The following is a 19,200-nucleotide window of genomic DNA, read 5'->3' on the forward strand; positions in this document are numbered from 1 at the left end:
TGTGGCCAGAGATATTTTTGAGATCACATTTGGGAAGGGATGGTTCGCTACTGGTATTTAGTGGGTAGAGGCCAGAGATGATGCTAAAAATCCCACAGTGCACAGAACATCCCCCACAGCAATGAATAACCCTACCCTAAATATCAAGAATGCCAAGGTTGAGAAATCCTGTACTATAGAGATGATTCAGTATAAGATTTTCTTTGTTTTCTAGTGATTTTCTTGATATGTTTCTCAGACCTGGGATATGTCACAACGGTTAAATTGGCATCACTATTTCAGTGATTTGTCAACCGTCTTGCTCATGTATGTCTCATCAAAGCATACAAAAAGTAGTCTCTTAATTGGTCCCTTATCTCATTTTCCAGAGCTGTCACTTAAACTGCAATTCCTTTGCAAAGACTTCTCACTAGGATACTGGCATCTGGGATTTTTATGGTCAACTTCTATTAATGATAAGAGTAAAAAGTTGTATTCCATTCCTATGGCAATTAATTTTGAATTTTTGATGCAAACTTGTTTTGTATAACTGCCTTGTATTTTATTTGTGCTTTTAAAATCCATTCTTTACGAGCAATGCAGAAATTGCTATAATGGCTGTAGCTAAACTATTCATTTCTCGATGTGATGGGAAGCTACAACTTCTTTTAGCACAGCTTGTTCTTAACAGGATGGCATTTAATTTGAAAATGTGTGTATGTGTGTGTGTTATCTGTGAAACCCTAAGAACTGAGAGCCAACAGATTTAAGTGTATTCTTGTACCTATTTCAGTCATTTATATTATTGAGAAATTATGTGTAACATTAATTGCACTATTTTTGTATCTGAAGTATTATATTTTTAGAAAACAGTAATTTGGAAAAGTATTCACATTTCCTTTTGTACTGTTTACATCAAAATTCCATTTTGTGCCTAAATGTGTACCCAAGTAAACAGATTTTTAAACAATTTGGAACTACGGGTCAAATTGTTGCATCTAAAAACACTCAGAAATAGTCACCATCTCCCTTATTACATTGATTCCAATTAATTCCATTTTTACCACATTTTTCAAAATATAAATACTTTACATGTATTTAAGTTCCAGAACAGCAATTAGATGCATAGCAAGCCATAAATGTTTAAAATACAGATCTTTATTATAATAGGCTATGAGTTCTCTCTTTTGTGACATTTTTAGTGACAGCTTTATTTCAATGTTCGCTGACTGTATTATTTATTCAGTGACTATTTGCTAAAATGTTCACACATTAGGGGTATTTTGAATATTAAATAGAAACAAAAGAACCTTACATAGAAGTTAGAATTGGCCAATACATATTTTCCCTCTCTCCATTAGGTCACAAGTATTTTTCCTGTTCTTCCCTCTTTTGTGCAGATACCATAAAAGCCATTTATGATTGGTTTCAGGTGGGTATAATTCAAAATCATTTCAGTAGTGAAATTTATCACCCATGGGGATTGCTCTCTCTTGTCACACATTAACTTCTAGCTCTAACTAGCATTTTTTTTTACCTCATTTGTGAAAATTTACCTCCCTTTTCAATGTCTGTATTTCACTTTCTGGAGAAATAACATTTGTTTTTCAAGACTGGAACAAATGCAATATGCAGTTTTCCCTGACTGCACCAGTGCAGAGCGACCCCATTTTGTCAGTCCTGCAGCTGTTTATCCATGAAAATTACTGATTACATTTTCCTGTGTACATGTCTTGTCTCCCACTAATTAGTACCCACGGAGGTCTATGACAGCACAGCCCGTATTCTTTAACTTGACCCTGAGGTGATGCAGGCCCAGCTTTTATTTAGGTGAGGGGTGCCATCTGCATTCCCATTGCACTCTGAAAATATGAACTAACACAACCCTTAAATCAAGCGCTGTCAAACTCACATGTGGAGGCTGGTCACAGAGCTGTCTCTGAACAGCTTTGTTCTCTGACCTGCATCTTCAGTATGGTAACACGGTTGAAATCCAGCAAAGCCAACGTTTACTTGTAGAGATGTGGTAGGCACAATGATTGTAGACCTGAAAAAAAGAAGTTAGGAGAATAACATCTGCTTTTCTGTGTGATATTTCTACCCCAGCTGTTTAGAGAATTATAAATTGCTCTGTCAAGAACTTGTTTACAAAAGCCTGGCCAATTTCAAAATGAAGCTGCCTTTGAGTCATCCCTGTTTCATCTCACTGTTTGGGAAATAAATCTGAATCATTAAGATGTAAATACATCAACTTAAAAGCAAATGGCAATGAAAACCAAGAGTAAAGCAAATGATGTACCACAATTTAACTCTTCTTCTGGAGAAAAAATTTGGCAATAATTTTTCCATCTCATAATTTTATTACCAAATTAAGAAGAGGGAAATTGGAAAGCACTACAATATTTGTTTTATGTAGCAATTAACACTATGGTATGTAGTATTACAATTGACAAATAATCAAAATGTGTATGAGAAGCCATATGTTCATTTAAATAGAGATTTGTAGTTAGAGATAAGGCAAGAACGACTATGTGTTGATGGGAAGTGGAACTGGGGGCCGGGGAGACAGGACGAAGGGAAGAGGAAAGAGAAAAGGGATCAAGATGTGATGTGTATATGTACCAGTTCCCCACATGAATGTATTTATTATGTATGGCAAACATATACTAATATAAAAGAGGGAGTGAAAAGAAGAAACATCTGCAAATTTAGGAATAACAAAATAAAACAAGCAAAACATCTATGGAACTCCTAAGCATACTATGAAAACTCTACATGATAAAATATAAAGCCTTGGGCTTAATATGCTTTGGCTCTATTCAGATCTTTATTATGTTGTTACAATTTTGCCTTTGCTGAAACCATCTTAATTCATCCTTTGAAGAAAGGTAACACTTTCCTTATCCATTCATCTGCTGATGGACATATAAGCTGCTTCCAAAATTTAGCTGTTATAAATTTAGCTACTATTATGATTTAGCTGCTATGTATGACTGTATTATGTCTTTAACTCTTTCAGGAAGATATCTAGAAGGGGAGTGGCTGGGACAAAAAAGGATAAACAAGTCATGTATAGGAAAATGGATGAACCTTGGACCATAACGTTAAGTGAAATAAATCGGACACAGAAGCTGAAATAGCACATGGTTGCACTTACATGAGAAAGCCCAAATACAAATAAAGAGCAAAATAAAAGACAGATAATAAGAAGTAGGGCGAAAGATCTTTTGCAAAAGGGAAGTGAACCAAGAGATGGAAGGAGGAGGGAAGAAGATGAAAAAAGAATTAGGATGTGTTATGTACATGTATCTATTTTCCATGAGGAATGTAATCACTAAGTACTGCAAACATGTATTCATAAAACAAAATGAAGAAAAGAAAGGTAACACTTAAAAAGAAAACAAGGTAAGATACAGGAAAGAGTATAAGAAACAGTTCTCTCTCAAAGTGTAGTTTCCCCAATAGCAACATCTGTGTCACCCAGAAATGTATTAAAAATGCAAATACTCAGCATTTTTGGAAACGTACTGAATCAGAAGCTCTGGGAATGAGACTTAGTGATATGTGTTTGAACAATACCTCCAAGAGATTCTGATGCACTCTTGTCTGAGAACTACTTTATGGACAGACAAATGGATGGATATACATGTACAGTTATAGGCACATGTATAGGTATAAATACAGATATGAATACAAATATAGATATTTGGAATTGCCATCACAAGATTTTTGTAGATGAACAAGTTAATTCTTTTTTCTAATTTTATGATTGGGTAAAGCTTGTTCTTCTCCAGGCAATAGCACTGACTTATAAAGTATGAAAGGCAGCTTGGGATTCATTTATTGAACGTTACTTCATTAGGCCCATCTCAAGCGTTTATTCATTAAATCTACTTCCAGATGCTTTCCTTCACCTCAACAATGGTTTGCTCCTCTCTTCCCTTTGCCCTGCTCAGTGCTGCTTTCTGCTCTAGTTCTATCCATTGGGGCCTGGTTTCTAGATGTGAATGCAAAGAGGATTCTAAAGCCAACAATATCCTACACTTTGGGAAATCTTGTGTTTGTGTCTTCCCTTTGATTTTTGCTTCTAGGCATGTGTAATTTATTTTCAATCGACCATTCAAATATAGTGCTATTTACAATAGAGATAACTTAGAAACCACTACATGTCTGATAAAAGGGACATTTAAGATACACCATAATATGATACATTGCAAAATAATGATACAATTTGAGAAGAAATATCTCAGTATGCAAGAAAAATATTTGGGAGAATAGTCACTAAGATGTAACCAATGATTGACTCTGGGATTATGGATGAGTTTCACATTAATCATTTTGCTTTTTCTGTATTTCTGTTTTTTAGTTATAAGTTTACGTTGTTCTTAATCTAATTGAATATAATATGAATTAGAATACATGAAACAATAAAGACAATAAAAGAAATAGATTATAATTTTGTATTCTCTCTCTCTCCTCAGTATACCTTGAATTTAATTGTGCACCAATTATGCCAGTTCTATTTTTTCATTAAAGCTTTCACCTTGAAAACAGTGCTATTAGATGGTAAAATTAAATGTCAACTTTGCCCTTAGAGATGAGAGGAAGTCTGCTGTAAACAGATCATTGATTTAGACATAGAACTACTGTTTAGATAGAAGGTGATATTTAAGAGTATGTGGCTATAAGAAAATATTCCCTTTTGCTTTTCACACGAAATTATGTTTAAGAAATATTTTAGACTGCATAATAGCACTTTTCCTAACATTTGGAAGCATAAGGGTTGATCCTTTTTTGAAGGCCTTTTAACTAGGATAAACATAGACAGTTATTTCAGCTTAATCCTTCTTCCATAAAATTTTTTTCTATTCTAAAATTCTACAATTCCCTAACAAGAGTATACGAACAATATTATCCAATCCAAACATGAGCCATTTTATTTGCCATCCTTCATGAAAACTGCACCCATGGACTCTTAACCTCAGATGGAGCCTAAGCTATAGAATGCCCTGAAGTAAAACAATGTGCTCTGAGTTGTGATGGTTGGTTCCAGGTCACTTTGATGCCCCTGGCTAATAATACCCACAAGACCTACTTAAACCAGCTTCAATAATTAAGAAGTTTAGCAGCGCATGTCACTGAAAACACACAGGTATGGTGGGTTACATCCAGTGACCCTGTATATTTTTTCCTGTAATTCTTTTCACTTTATGATCTATGTGTCATCCCTAGACAGGTAGCAAGAGAACTTAGGGCAGTTTAGGAATGAATATGAAAATATCTAGGCCAGCTAGTGATTCTCCGTAGACCAATCGCCACCACTACCAGAGGGGACCTGGCAAATTTCTGGAGACATTTTTGGTTTTCATGACTAGAGAGAAGCCACTGTCACCTGGTAAGGTAGAGGCCAGGGATGCTGCTAAACATAGATAATGCACAAGACATTCCCCAAAACAGAGAATAATCAAATCCAAAATGTTCATGGTGTTGAGAAGCACTGGTATGGATGAAGGAAGGTGTCCTTTTCTGTGTCTCTTGTTTATGTTCAAGGCAACATTTTCCAGAAGCTCCCAACCACCATTTCCTCTTGTGCTACTGGCAATAAGTGAGTCAAAGAAGGTCTGATGGCATTAGACTTGAGTGTGGGGATTAGTCACAGGCAGAAGAAGTGGTATTATTAAGATCTGCTTACTCAGCTCCAAAAGCCCTGGGGAATGACCACTCTATACACTGTCAACAAGAATAATAAATGCCCATCATGTAGTAGGACTATTTTGTTACAAGAAAGAGAGGGAAATTCGGGCATTATTAAGAATGCTGTGATGGGAGTGATGGGAGGGCGATGGAGAGATGGAGGGGAGGCAGGACGAGAGGAAGGGAAAGGGATATAAAAGAATTAGGATGTGTTATGTGCATGTACCAACTCCAGACAAGGAATGTAATCTCTATGTAGTGCAACTGTGTACTAATAAAAACTAAAAAATAAAATAATAAAAAAGAATGCTGTGAACCACTAAAGATAGAGGCACTCTTACATAGCAATTCAAGTCCTTACTGTGGGATGTGGGGTAGGTCTTCTGCTCCTATATGTTTTTCTGGGTTACCTATACCAATACCTTTCTAGAAAATCATATGATGGGAAGTGGCTTACTGACAGATTTTTCTCAAAGAAAATCATCTTAAACTAGGAAAAAAATACTACTTTTAGCAAAAGGGTTCACAAAAGCTCTCTTTCTACTGAGTCATTCAGTAATTTCATTACAAATCTAGGTGAGAGATAATATTAGCTTGGATCAGGGTGGAACCAATGGAAATGATAAGAAGAAGTCATAATTGGGCAAGTTTTGAAGGTAAAACAAATGGAATTTACTGACAGATTGGCTATGGGGTATGTTAAGGTTTATATTGCCTCTGACTTAAATAGGGAAATACCAGAGGGGAGCCAGTTGGGAAAAAAAATTGAAGGTCTCAGGGGAATAGGAAAAAAATTTCCTGAGTGGAGATCTAAATCAGGGAGCTATCAATCCACAAATGTCATTTAAAGTCATAGGATTAGTTTAAAGCATGAACAGAATGGTTAAGGATGAAAAATAAAGGAGATCCAAGGGCAGAACCCTGGAAATTCCAAAATTACATTACATTCAGAGGCTAGAAGAGTATAGAAGATTGAGAACCAATGCCTAGTGGAGTAGAGGGACACCAAGAGACTCAGCCATCCACAAAGCCAAGTAGAGGTAGTGTTTTCAAGGGAGTGAGCAATTAATTGGCTGAGATAGGTAGATATGATGCTTCCAGTGGGTAGGAGAGAGTAATTCTCACTTTGTCAAGTACAGTCCGAGATAATGAATAATTATCAATGTAATTATCAATAGCACCCATTTTCACTCTTACATGTGTGTGGATTTGGAGAAATTATGTAGTTACCCTCCCGGTGGGTCAAGTAGGGGAAGCCTGAGGATTGATGAGAGAAGTTAGCAATGTAGAGGTCAGTGGTAACCCTAACAAGAGCAGTGTTGATGAGTGTTGGAGGCAAATTCTGACTAGAGTAGGTTCAAAAAAGACTGGAAATCCAAGATAGGGTACGTATTCACTTCTCAGAAGGATTTTTGCTGTGAAAAAGAAAGAAATGAGATGGTGGCTATAAAGGACTGTGATCAGGAACTTTCGTATGGTGGAGATAGCACAGTGTGTTTTATTGCTGATGAGTCCAGTCCAGTTGAAATGAGAAAGTGGATGATGCATAAGAGAATGACTGGAGTGCTGTCCTCGAGGAGGCACAAGGGGATGGGATCTGGGGCACAGTGAATACTGTTTGATAGCAAATAAGGGAGGAAAGTTGGAAAATGAAGAAAGCCAAGACAGAGAGTCCACAAAATATGGGAGTGAGCTGGTCTGTTTGTCTAGAATGCAGAGTTTTCTGGGAGAAAGGGCAAGAGAAGGATTTGGAGGAGTGAGGTGAGGTCACACCATAGAAAGCCTGTGATCTTCTACTGAAAGGTCACACTTAACTTACAAAGCAAAGGAGAAGCTATGGAAGGTTCTGAGGGGGCACGTGAAGAGAGGAACATTGCCGCAAGCAAAGGAGGAAAACATCCTAGGCATGCTCAGGATGAAGGTCTTTTGGGTTCCAGAGAACGGAGGAAACATAAGGATGAGATGGGGACCAAGGGAGCCGCTGTGAGATGCTGCTCAACACTTTCCTTTCTCTTAGGAGAGGGACGTGGCTTAGTAATGCACTTGTTTACCTGGCGTCAGAAACGTAGTTGCTGTTATTTTGCTTTTGCTTTTACCTTAAACTTTTCATTCATATTCTAGAACTAGACTAGCTTACCCTAAAAGAGAAAAAATGGCTACTTTTGTCTCTTTTGAGCAAATCAAGAAGCCTCTTCCTGCTTTCAGTTTTAATTTTCTTAACATTATCTACTTCCAGCCTAAGACATTGGCAAGTTACTGGCTCAGGCGCTTACTTGGCTTTTCTTTCCATTTGGCCAAATGATTTCTCCTGCCCCTCAAAGGTGAGAAATGCCTGTCCCTTTCTCCCCATGTGCACATGCAGGCAAACAAAAGATACTTAGCAGACAGGATTACTTTTACCAGAAAGATTAGTAATAATTTGCATTTCTGAACACCTAATCACCTTAATGGAAACCAATATTATGTGTTTTCCCTTTATGTGAAACATTATCTTGGATTTCTCAGAATTAAACAACAAATATAAAGAATGGATACTGGACATCCATTATATATTTTTCTAACACAACATATACAAACCTAGGTAAAGAAACAAGTTTTCAAAAGGTCTGTTGCATAAGTTTCCTGAAAAGTGTCATAAAATGCAGATTCCTAGGCCCCAGGAACCTTGCTGTGGTGAATTTGGGACTGGATTCCAGCTGGTCCATTGCACCCATTTCACACCATCATGTAAACAGGGGGCCAAGGATCCACAAGCTCTCCAGGAGCCCACACACACATATATAAACTGAAAAGAAAACTTTTGCCTCCTAAGATAATTATGTAACCTGCATATCTAAAAACATAGCATGCATCACTTTCATTGTTAATTGGTATTTTTAACCATCTTATCATGTGAAATCAGTTTATAATGTACATCTTTGTTCTTTAATCACAGCCAAACAAATTATTACCAAATCATGTCAAAATAAAAAAAATCCTGAGAGGAAAAGGTGATGGGCTACAAAAATGAAGTGCCCAGAGCCACAAGACTTCACTTTTGACAAAAAGCACCCCTAAGAGACTTTGAATTTAATCCTGCACCCACCCTTGGAAGACCTAAGAGGTAGGCGGAGGTTTCCTATCACCAAAGTGTTCTAGTCTTCACTGAATTATTTATCAAATTTGCCAGAACCTACTGTCCCCAAAGCAAGATGCTAGATTGTAGAAACACAATGATAAATAATCATTATGAAGCTCTCAGCTCAGTGGGAAAGACACTCAATAGACAAATGAGTGAAAAGAACTCACAGAGTGGGGAAAAAATCTTAGCCAGTTGTTCCTCAGAGAACTAGTATCTAGAACATATAAAGAATTAAAAAATATCAGACCCCCAAATGTAAAGACCCAATCCAAAAATGGGCGTCTGAGATAAATACACATTTCTCAGATGAAGAAGTACAAATGGCAAATAAATATATGAAAAAATGTTCAACAACACTGCTCATTCAAAAGATACAAATTAAAACAACTCTGAGGTTCCACCTTACTCTGGAAAGAATGGTTGTTGTCAAGAAATCAACCAACAACAGATGCTGGTGGGGCTATGGAGAAAAAGGAACCCTTCTACACTATTGATGAGAGTGCAGACTGGTGCAACCACTGTGGAAATCAGTATGGAGATACCTCAAAGAACTAGGATTATAGAGGTCCCATTTGACCCAGCTATTCCCCTTCTGGGTATCTTCCCAAAAGAATTAAAAGTATCATACCACAGCAATATATACGTGCACCTGTGTTTATAGCAGCACAGTTCATAATAGCTAAAGCTTGGAAACAGCCCAGATACCCATCAACTGATGAATGGATAAAAACAGTATGGTTTTTTTTTTTATACAATGAAGTACTACTCAGTCATAAAGAAGGATAAACTTGAGACATTTTTAGATAAATGAATGCACCTTGAGAGCGTATTCTTAAGTGAAATAGATTGGACACCCATGTGTAAATATCTATCAAATTGTGTCTCTGCTGTGAGAAACTGAAAGTGTACGTAATGACCAAAATGTATAATAGATATTGTGAGATAGGAAAAAATTGTTCAAAAGGAAACAGGAATTAGGGAGGGAGGATGGAGAAGGAAGGGAGGAAGGAAAAAGGAAGGGAAAAATGATAAAAGAAGGATAAGATGAAAACAAAGTCTGCAAATAAGGAAGGGAAGGGGGGTTCAAGGGAGGGAGAGGGTTAGGAAGAAAGAAGAATCAAGATATATCATGCGCAGGTACAAATTGCCTATTATGATGAATGTGATCATTATGTATATCTAAGTTGTACCAATAAACTTACTAAAATGTAAAAAAAAGAGAATATGTTTATAAATGACAAAATTTATAATATGGGAAATTTTACAAGGCAAACCAGCCGATTGCATTTTAAGCAAATAAATGACAAGAGGGGGAAAAAGGAGGGAGGAATTACAGTTTTTTTAATTACAGACATAATAAAGCAAGAGAAACAAAAAATGTACAAACATATAAAAGCAATTACAAGTAGAGATAAATTATGAGTAGAAAACTAGCAGGGTGTTTGAGATCTAGAAGCCAAGGGACATTGACTTCAGCTTGAAGAGGTCAGAGAATGCTTTCCTGAGCCAGTAAGATTAAAGCAGAGATCCAAAGAAGGAGGAGCCAGCCGTGGGAAAACTCAGTCTCAGGAAATGCCCCCAGGAGGCAAGCAAAGCAAGGCTAAGCTTGGCTTGTTCCTGAGTGTTCAGGGAACAGAAGGAAAACGTGGCATAAGAGGGGAAACTGAGGAAGTTGAGCACTTTGACATAGGGAAGTCTTAAATGGGTGGCTTTTATTGTTTTTATTCTAAGTGCAGTGGAAGCCCATTGACAGGTTTTGCTTGCCTCCTTTTTTTTTTTTTCCCCCAGCTTGGGAATGACACAGTCTTTTGTGTAGCAGTTATACACACAGCTTTGGACCCAGACCGTTCAGTGTGGCTTTGCCTCTTAGAGGCAGAGAGGTCTCAGACATGTTCTAACCTCTCTTTACTCAGTTCCTTACTTGCCTCATAAGGTGGTTTGGCAGATTTAATAAGTACATGATATACACTATATACATCTTAAAATGAGTATTTGTATCTAAGAAGATGCTTCTGATTTTCTCTATGAACAACTAGTTGGGTAAGGACAAGAGTGGATGGTTAGATTGGCTTCTAGCTTGTTAAATTTGTTCAGGAGGAAAATGATGGAAGCTGGAAGTGGGGTGATGAAAGTGCAGATGGAAAGGGGTCAGATTCCTGATTTGATTTGGAGGTAGAGTTGCCAGAACTTGGCAATACTTTAAATATGGAACATGAGGTCAAGAAAAGAATAAAGAAATATCATTTATTTTCTGGCTCAGCTGAGTGAATAGAAATTATCATTTTCATGATTGATCTTCATCATCATCGTCAATCATCACCAGTAACAGCAATGGGTGCTGCATACTAGGTACTGTGATAAACACTTTAGAAACACTTCTCAAGATGCAGGAGGCTGGGGTACAAAGACATTTGCCAGAATGGAGAGTTAAAAGTTCAGTATTCGATAATCATAGTTTGATATAACCTTGAGATACCAGGTGGAAGGGTCAAGAGGCAGTTGGATAGCTGACCTCATAAAGTTTGGAGATGACTGGTCTGAAGATAATATTTGACAGTCATAAACTTTGCAATGAAATTCCCCACTGTGTTCTTTTATATAGTTTCCTCAGCTGTTACAATAATATTTTTATCTCTTTTGGTCTAATCCTTTTTATGAGTTCAAGAGCTGCTTCCTGACAACCATAGTATCAACTGAATTTCCAGTCAATTCTCAATAGTGTAAAATAAAGGACTCCATTAACATTTCTGACTTTGGAACAGAACTCGCCTGAATTGAACTTGCTTAGTCTGAAGATCCTATTATACGTGAAACATCTTCTAATCAAAACTCAAAGAAACTTTAGTTCAAGTTATGCTTTGAAATCAACAGAATTATATTAATTCATGTAAGTAAAGAAAACTATTTAGTGTTTAAATTGACATTTAAAATGAGAAAAGAAGGAAAAATGGAAACAATGCTTTTGTAAATAGGGAGGGGTGGAGGGGTGGAAGGGAAGGAAGGAGAATGGGAAAAAACAAGAATCAAGATATATCATGTACAGGTACAAAATCCCAATGATGAATGTGATCATAATGTATACCTAAAATGTACCAACACACCTAATGATTTTTTTTTTAAAAAAAAGAGTTGCCAGTCCCACCCAGTTAGTGGCATAAGGTCTTGAGAAAGCATGAAACATTTTTTTTATTGGCCTCATATTTCGTGGAGCTTGCCAAACACAGTTCATTTTCCATAGAAATTTGCAACCCTGAGTAGTGGCCAAATTTTCAGAGTCGCTGAATGTAAGCCAGTGAATAAAATTGCTAAATCCCTTGCCCCCTGCCCCCACTTTTGCCCTTAAACAGTAACATAGCATGTGCCTCAGAGTTTTATTATTTGATGTCTTTTACTCCCAGCCCCGGAGGGTGTTTGAGAAGAGGCCTGAATGGGCACCTCAGTACAGAACGGACACAGGCAGGCTCTGTTGGGAACACTGCTTTGTAACCTTCCTTCGCCTTCATCGGGAAGCCTACTCCTTCATACTTCCATCAACATCATTCAGAAAGCCACGTCTCAACTTTCAAAAATGGATATAGGGGCCGGGGATTTAGCTCAGTGGTTCTGCCTCCTGCTTTTGCAAGTGCAAGGTCCCGAGTTCGATCCCTGGTACCAAAAAAAAAAAAAAATGGATACAAAGGTTGAAATTTTTAAAGACAAATTTCGATCCCTGGTACCAAAAAGAAAAAAAATGGATACAAAGGATGAAATTTTTAAAGACAAATCCAGGACAGGCAAACACCCCTTGTGTGTCCAAAATGTGATAAATTTCGGAAGCTAGGTATTGTAGTTACCTGGGGCCACTAACACAACTTTCTTTTGAGATTTTAGTCCTACTAGCAGAATGCACTGCTTTAAACAAACCTTAAGCATGAGGCAGTATAGAATAATTATCTTTAGTAAAATTATGTGCAGAGGCTTTGATCCCTTGTGCTCAAGGAACTGGAGAGATAAAAGATACAAAAACACACAAGTGATGATGGTGATGGTACTGGCTATAGTGGTGCATGCCTGTAATCCCAGCACTCTGGAGACTGAGGCAGGAGGTTACAAGTTGAAATTCAGTCTGAGCAACTTGGCATCTTAGACATTTTGTCAAAGTGTATAGTTCAGTGTAAAGGCCTTGGTTCTTTTTTAAATCCCTAGTGCCACAAAAGAAAATAACAGTAATGAAAATTAATAATTAAAAGGTGTCACTAGCTATAATGTAACTCTCTTACTGGATGATAAATTATGTAAGAATGTTGGGTTTTCCTTTAACTCAAAATCACTGCAGTGTTATCATCACTGGACTCTTTCCTTTGTTCTCACATCTGCTAATTTCATTTTACTTATAACAGTGAAAATGAACAATGGGCCCTAAAGGCAATACCCTAATTTAAAAGTCTTTGAAAAAGTAGATTGCTTCCTTGCCAAACAAAGTAGAGGCCAATGAGTAATTACTGAAGTTCAGCAAAGGAAACTCACTGAGCTGGGAGGGTTCACTGTGCTTAAATGGTGTTCAATCTATTTGAAGATGATAGCCACAAGAGATGCAATAGCAGTGGTTAGAGTCAAAGAGCTCTCATAGGTGGAGCTATGAGCATGCAGAGAAGGGAGCCAGCACTTGAGGACAGAGGACCATTGAGGAGTGTGACTGCATCATGCAGATGGAGCAGGGTGCTTGCCATGAACGGCCTAGGAGCCAAGCTGAGTAGAAGGTGCTAGGGCCCAGTGACTATTGCTCTGTCCTCAGATGGAAGCCTGCTCTCACTGTGGCCCCTGCCACACCACATAGGGAAATTTGCAGTAGAAATGGTGACTTTGAAAGATCCTAGTGTCATTGTTGCAGGAGAGTAAGAACCTGCATTTCACTTTTAAAAAAAAAATAGAACAGCTTTATTGAGAGAAAATTCACAGAGCAGACAAATCATCTATTTAGTGTACATAGTTGTGCAACTATTACCACAATCAATTGGTAAGCAGTTTCATCAGCCCCAAAAGAAAGCTGCAGCCCTCAGTCATCACTGTCCTTCATCCCCCCACCCTGAGTCCCTGGCGAGCATTAATCTGTCACTGTAGAGTTGTCTGTTATAGACATTTCTAATGGAATCATAGAATATGTAGCCTTTTAAGCGGGCCTTCTTTCACTGGGCATAATGTTATCAGGGTTCATCCATGTTGTGGCTAGCACCTGTACTTCATTCCTTATTATGGCCACATAATCTTTCATTGTGTAGATATACCACATTTGGTTCATCCATTCATCAGTGGATGAATATTTGGGTCATTTCCACTTTGAGGTCATTATAAATAAAAGTGCAAGCGCAAGGTCCCAAGTTCGATCCCTGGTACCCAAAAAATAAAAAAAAAATAAAAAAAAAACAAGTCCATTATCAGATATGTGAATTAGCACTTCAACTAATGATTAGTTCCTCCAGCAGTCATATCTTATTTCTACCATTTACTGTAAACTGGCATAGGTCTATGTAACCATTTACCTCAACATTTTAACTTTTGGACATTTACCTCTAGTGAGTTCAACCAGGCTTTTGACGTCCTGTGCCCAGGGAGGCCTTTCAAAGCGAGAGCTCCCCTGGGTGTCTGACTCAGAGGATCACAGTGACCCAAGGCCTTCTCCTTCCCAGGGCCTCTCGCTATGCAGGCCAGCCCAGGAGCCTGCCCAGCCAGCTCCTCTAGCGCTGAGCAATGTCTCTGCCTCTTGCCTCCTCCTGTGTTGCCACATTGGACAGGCCTCTGTATGAGGAACATGGGGGGCCAATTCTGCCTGGAGCTGCTGCTACTGCTGAGGTGTAAGGACTCTGGAGAGGTAAGAAGATACGGTGCATATATTACTGGCTCTGCATAGCATGTCTCTTGCTAGAAGCAAGGCAGGACCCAAACTAGGCTTGGTGGGATAATGATCCCAGGGCAGGAGTGGGGAAGAGGACACAGAAGGAAGGAAAGGATGCAATAGCCCTGGAAGGATTCTCTCCTAGCACTTGAGTCTCTTTCAAGTTCCAAGTTCAGAGGGTTCAGATGACAGTTGAAATGTCTCTGCATGTTGCTTTAGGAAAAGATTTGGAGCCTTGGAGCCAGGCTGAATGGAATGCAGTGTATCATTGCCAAGACTCTCATACATTTTATTGAAAGCTTCAAGCAAATCTTAGTATGAACCTGGTCATTTCTTTTGCACCTTTCCTTTGGCTGTTTTCTTAGTATTTGAAACTTGATGAAACTTGGCTTTCAAATACATATTGGCCTTTTAATGTTACTCTTACGTAGGCCTAGTGGTCTTCTAGTCCAATGTTTGGTGCTGCAGGCAGAGGAACTGAGGGTCAGAGTGGATCAGGCTTTGGCAGTCACCTGGCTCGTCCATGACAGAAGTGGCATAAGCATCATGGCTAGTGAGCCTCTCTTTGGGCCTTAGTCTTTGGGTACTACACAGTTACAACTGCTTGCAAGAATCCACACTGCTCCAGAAGCTACTGATTTTTATGACAGCTTGATGTTTCATAGTATACTGCTGCGGAACCACAGAATGTGGGCTGTCTCCTTCCTTGTGGCCATTCCATGCAGACGAGACAGGTAGTTGCTTCAGAAAATCTTGGATTTGCTGTTTATGTATGAGAAAGTCAGCCTCTGATGCAATCTTTATTAGTCTTTTTTTATGATTCCAGGCTTTTTATGTTTTCATAGAAGAAAATCACAATATTCACCTTTTATTATTAGCTTAGAATATTATCAAAATGTTCACAGAGCTTAGATACCTGCTGGTTTCATATAGCTGCAAGTAAAATTTTCTTTAAATCCTTTCTAAAGTAATAAATGTTAGTTTATGTGGTGAATATTTTTTAACACCAGCAAGATAGAATCACCAGCTTTTCTAAGGATTGGCTATTATCTTAAACTATGTGACCATTTCATTTCCATAAATTTGCATATTTCTTCCTCTGTCTATCATGTGCATATCACTATATGCATAAGTAATTAAAATATATATGAAGTATTTAGCTTGTTGAAAGACAAGTTATTTCTGAAGAAAATGTGCTGCTCTTCAATTATGATCATTTGCAATGTATTGAATGGTTCCATTTTGTAAGGAAAGATTTTCTATTGTGATTCTAATTACTTACAATAATAACTAATATCAAATAAAACAATTCAGGCTGTGGGGATTGCAGGTTCCTCCACACCTTTTACTATACATTGGGAACGTCTTTTTCCTAACTGAATGGGAAGGAAAAGCCACAAAGGTAGTACATCTCTTTGTTTTCCAACTGTCTCTGTAAATCTTGCTGATAGAAATTGCGCATTTTAGCAATATTTAGTAGCTACTTTAAAATTGACAACTACTTTTAAAAAGAAATAGACTTTGAGGTTCTCTCTTGTATCTATTTTTAGATGAAGAAAAATCATTTGTGGACCAAGTTGAGGCCAAGTTTCTCATCAGAAGCAGAAAATGGGATTTTGTGAAGCTGCAGAGCCTGAATTTGTCATTGCATGCAGCTGTACAAATTTGCAAACATTTCCTTCTCTAGTCAGGACCCTGTGCAAAGAGCCAGTTTGGATCGCTGCCTCGGTAGCGAACATTGGTGGAGGCTGCAATACCGGAAGCCATTGAGATATTTAAATCTTTTCGTATATTTTAATCTGGGCATTAAATGCCAGGTTGAGAGAGTGTACAAGCCAATTAGTTCTGATTCATTGTCATGCTAGAAATATATCAGCGGCCTTTTATATTCTGGATGTTCTTGGTGAATTTCAGAATATCACTTAAAAAACCTTGTGTGTATGCATTGCACATGTATCCTCAGGGCTATCTGAAAGGGAAGATGGGGGTGGGGGTGGGGGGCAAGGCCTGAGTTTTTGAAAAGACATCATTATGTCGCACTGTAGCTTTCTCTGACCTAATCAATAAGAGACAGTACCTTACAGTTCTTATGAGCACTGGGTATGTGTTTATTTGTCTCAGTTCATCCTTTGGAACCAGGGAAGCTGTGTCCATGCGCAAGTGAACTCCCACCCCTGGGATAGATGATCCTCCCTTGATTGCCATGACAACACTGAACCACTTGCCAAGATGTGCAGAGGTTTCTTCCCCTTACTGCAGAGCAGTGATTGTGTTACGAATTCTTTGGTTGGTTTTATGATTAGCTCCTTAGCTCATAATTGGGAGGTCAAATGGGCAGGAAAATTAAAGACAGGAGACTAGCTTCAAGATTCTGATAAGGTTAAATTCACATTCACTGTTAGAAATGAGATATAAGTTGTATTAATTAGAATCCTACATGTAGATGACAAATTAGTTTGTTTTTTAAATAGTACTCTTCAAAAATGAGATAAACTGTGTGTATATGTTTTTTCAAAGGTCTTAATTTCTTGTTAAAAGTTAAAGTTTAGACAACTCTTCATCTGTAACTTGTGAGCAGACAGTGCTTCTATAATGTAAGAATTAAATGCACTAATATATGTCATGTGCTTAGAAGAGTGCCTGTAATCTAAGAGCCCAGTAACTGTTCAATGTCATTATTATCTTTTTATATTATTGTATCTGGAATGTTTAATACTCATATGGTTCATTCAGCAGATATTAAGCACACCAACCAATTTCCAGGCATTTTTCTAAATCTGCCTCAAGCAGCTTGTTAGCTACTGGGGAGACTGTTGTAGATATGTGTAGTTGCTTAAAATGGAAATATGGCCAACATGTTGTGGGAAGCATAAACTCTTTGCCCAAGCACTCCAGCCCACAATGACTAGTGAGATAAGGTCCCTAGAAGAGAATGCATTGACATGATGTTCATTGAGATTGTTCTCCTGATGTAGTACATGGAGGGAAGCAGGGAGAAGGTTGAATTCCCTTTGAAAAGTGTCTTGAATTTTCTACAATATTTGGACAGATGGGATACCTCATGTCCTGGGTCCTTCAGATATTCCAGGTCACCCAAGGTCCATGCCCAGACAATGTGGGTCTCTTCTACTTAGAATGCACTGATTTTTATTCTTCATGGCTGTAGGGCTTCTTTTCATAATACTTTTGTAACAAAAACTTTATTATAATCATCAAATTATACTTTTGGAGAATGGTGGTTCTGAAAATCAGGAAAATTTACATATCTTTAATCCCTGCCCACTCTGAGTATAAAACTACTAATTTCTCACTATATGGCCACATTCAAGCAAGTCTCAGAACAGAATTCTTCTAAACTAAGTGAATTTTAATTCAGTAGATACACTAGTGTCTAATAGTCTGCTTATTTTTCTCCCCTTTATCACGGAGAAAATCACTTTTAGGTAACCTTCTGGGAAGCAAATAACACATTCACTTTTAAGTAATTTCTGAAGAAGCAAAGAACTATCCTAACTTGTGCAGGATAATTTTGATCTAAACCAGCCAACTTAAGCCTAGGGCAGCTCTCTCTTTCTCTTGATCTTGCAAATTTGCTTTACCATCTTGCCACTCTACAAGTTATTTGGAGTTTTTTCTAATGCAGGAGGTGGAGAAAATGAAAGCCTACTGTATGTGGTCCTATCTCAAGTTTACCAGCTTTAAGATTTGAGCTCTTGGTTTTTCTTTCCAGTGATGTAAAAAAAATGCACACAGACTTGTAGATTTGTTCTGAAATCTTCTGTGCATGGAATTCTGGACACCCAACATGACTCAAAGTTGACATGGTTTTCTAAGTTAGAGTTTCTCAACCTCAGCAGTGTTGACATTCGAGACCAGCTCATTTTTTGTCCTGGAGCTCTTCTGTAAACTGCTGAAAGCTCCTCCACCCAGGAGATACCAAGAACACTGCTCTACCCCCACCCCTGCTCCCTTTCTGACTCTAGATATTGTCAAATATCCCCTAGGAGGCACAGCTATCCCTGGCTAAGAACCACTCCTCTAGCTAGAAACAGTATGAAAAAGAAATTCTTAAAGTAGAATTAGCTTAACTGAGACCAGTGCCAGATGGATGGGTATGTGTTAGGAGTCACTGTAGAAAGTCCCACCCTAGAAAGAAGGTGAAAAGGGCGGGGGGGTGTCTCATGGCTTGGCTTTCCCTGTGCCTTGTGTGACCAATACATACACCTGTTGGATTCATTCCCTTTTACTGTCAGGTGGGAAATTGAGGGTGAGGACCAGTCTGCGGGGTGACAAAGAATAGCACCTGAGGATGTCAGGTAGAAGAAATTGGGGATCACACAATCTCACCTTCAGTAAGGGAGATGACACATTGAGAAACAGCAAACACGATCGACTTTGAAACCTTTGGCATGGGAAACTTCCGTGTGGCATCCAAAATTCTGGGAGACCCCTGTTTCCAAGTGTGTAGTATTCCCTTTGGAGGCCCACAGAGTCAGAAGAAGGCTTCCCTTGGGAATATAAGAGCTGCAGCTAG

The 19,200-nt window shown here is 38.3% G+C and overlaps 1 protein-coding gene across 4 annotated transcripts in view; it reads left to right on the top strand.

Annotated features, from left to right (window-relative positions):
• The window catches only part of Arhgap6 (Rho GTPase activating protein 6), a 499,561-nt gene that overhangs the window by 340,045 nt on the left and 140,316 nt on the right, over positions 1-19,200 (top strand). The window contains exon 1 of one of the 4 annotated variants that reach the window (XM_021249116.2): positions 12,413-14,642. The exons of the other annotated variants lie outside the window; for them this stretch is intronic. Coding sequence (XP_021104775.2) covers positions 14,472-14,642 — 171 coding nt within the window. The 5' untranslated portion in view covers positions 12,413-14,471. Of the gene's footprint in view, positions 1-12,412; positions 14,643-19,200 lie in introns of those variants that run through there. 4 annotated transcript variants of the gene reach the window in all.

This window comes from Heterocephalus glaber, unplaced genomic scaffold, assembly GCF_053883595.1.
Source record: "Heterocephalus glaber isolate CG9 unplaced genomic scaffold, H.glaber_assembly_v1.0 deba00001594, whole genome shotgun sequence".
Taxonomy (NCBI): domain Eukaryota; kingdom Metazoa; phylum Chordata; class Mammalia; order Rodentia; family Bathyergidae; genus Heterocephalus; species Heterocephalus glaber.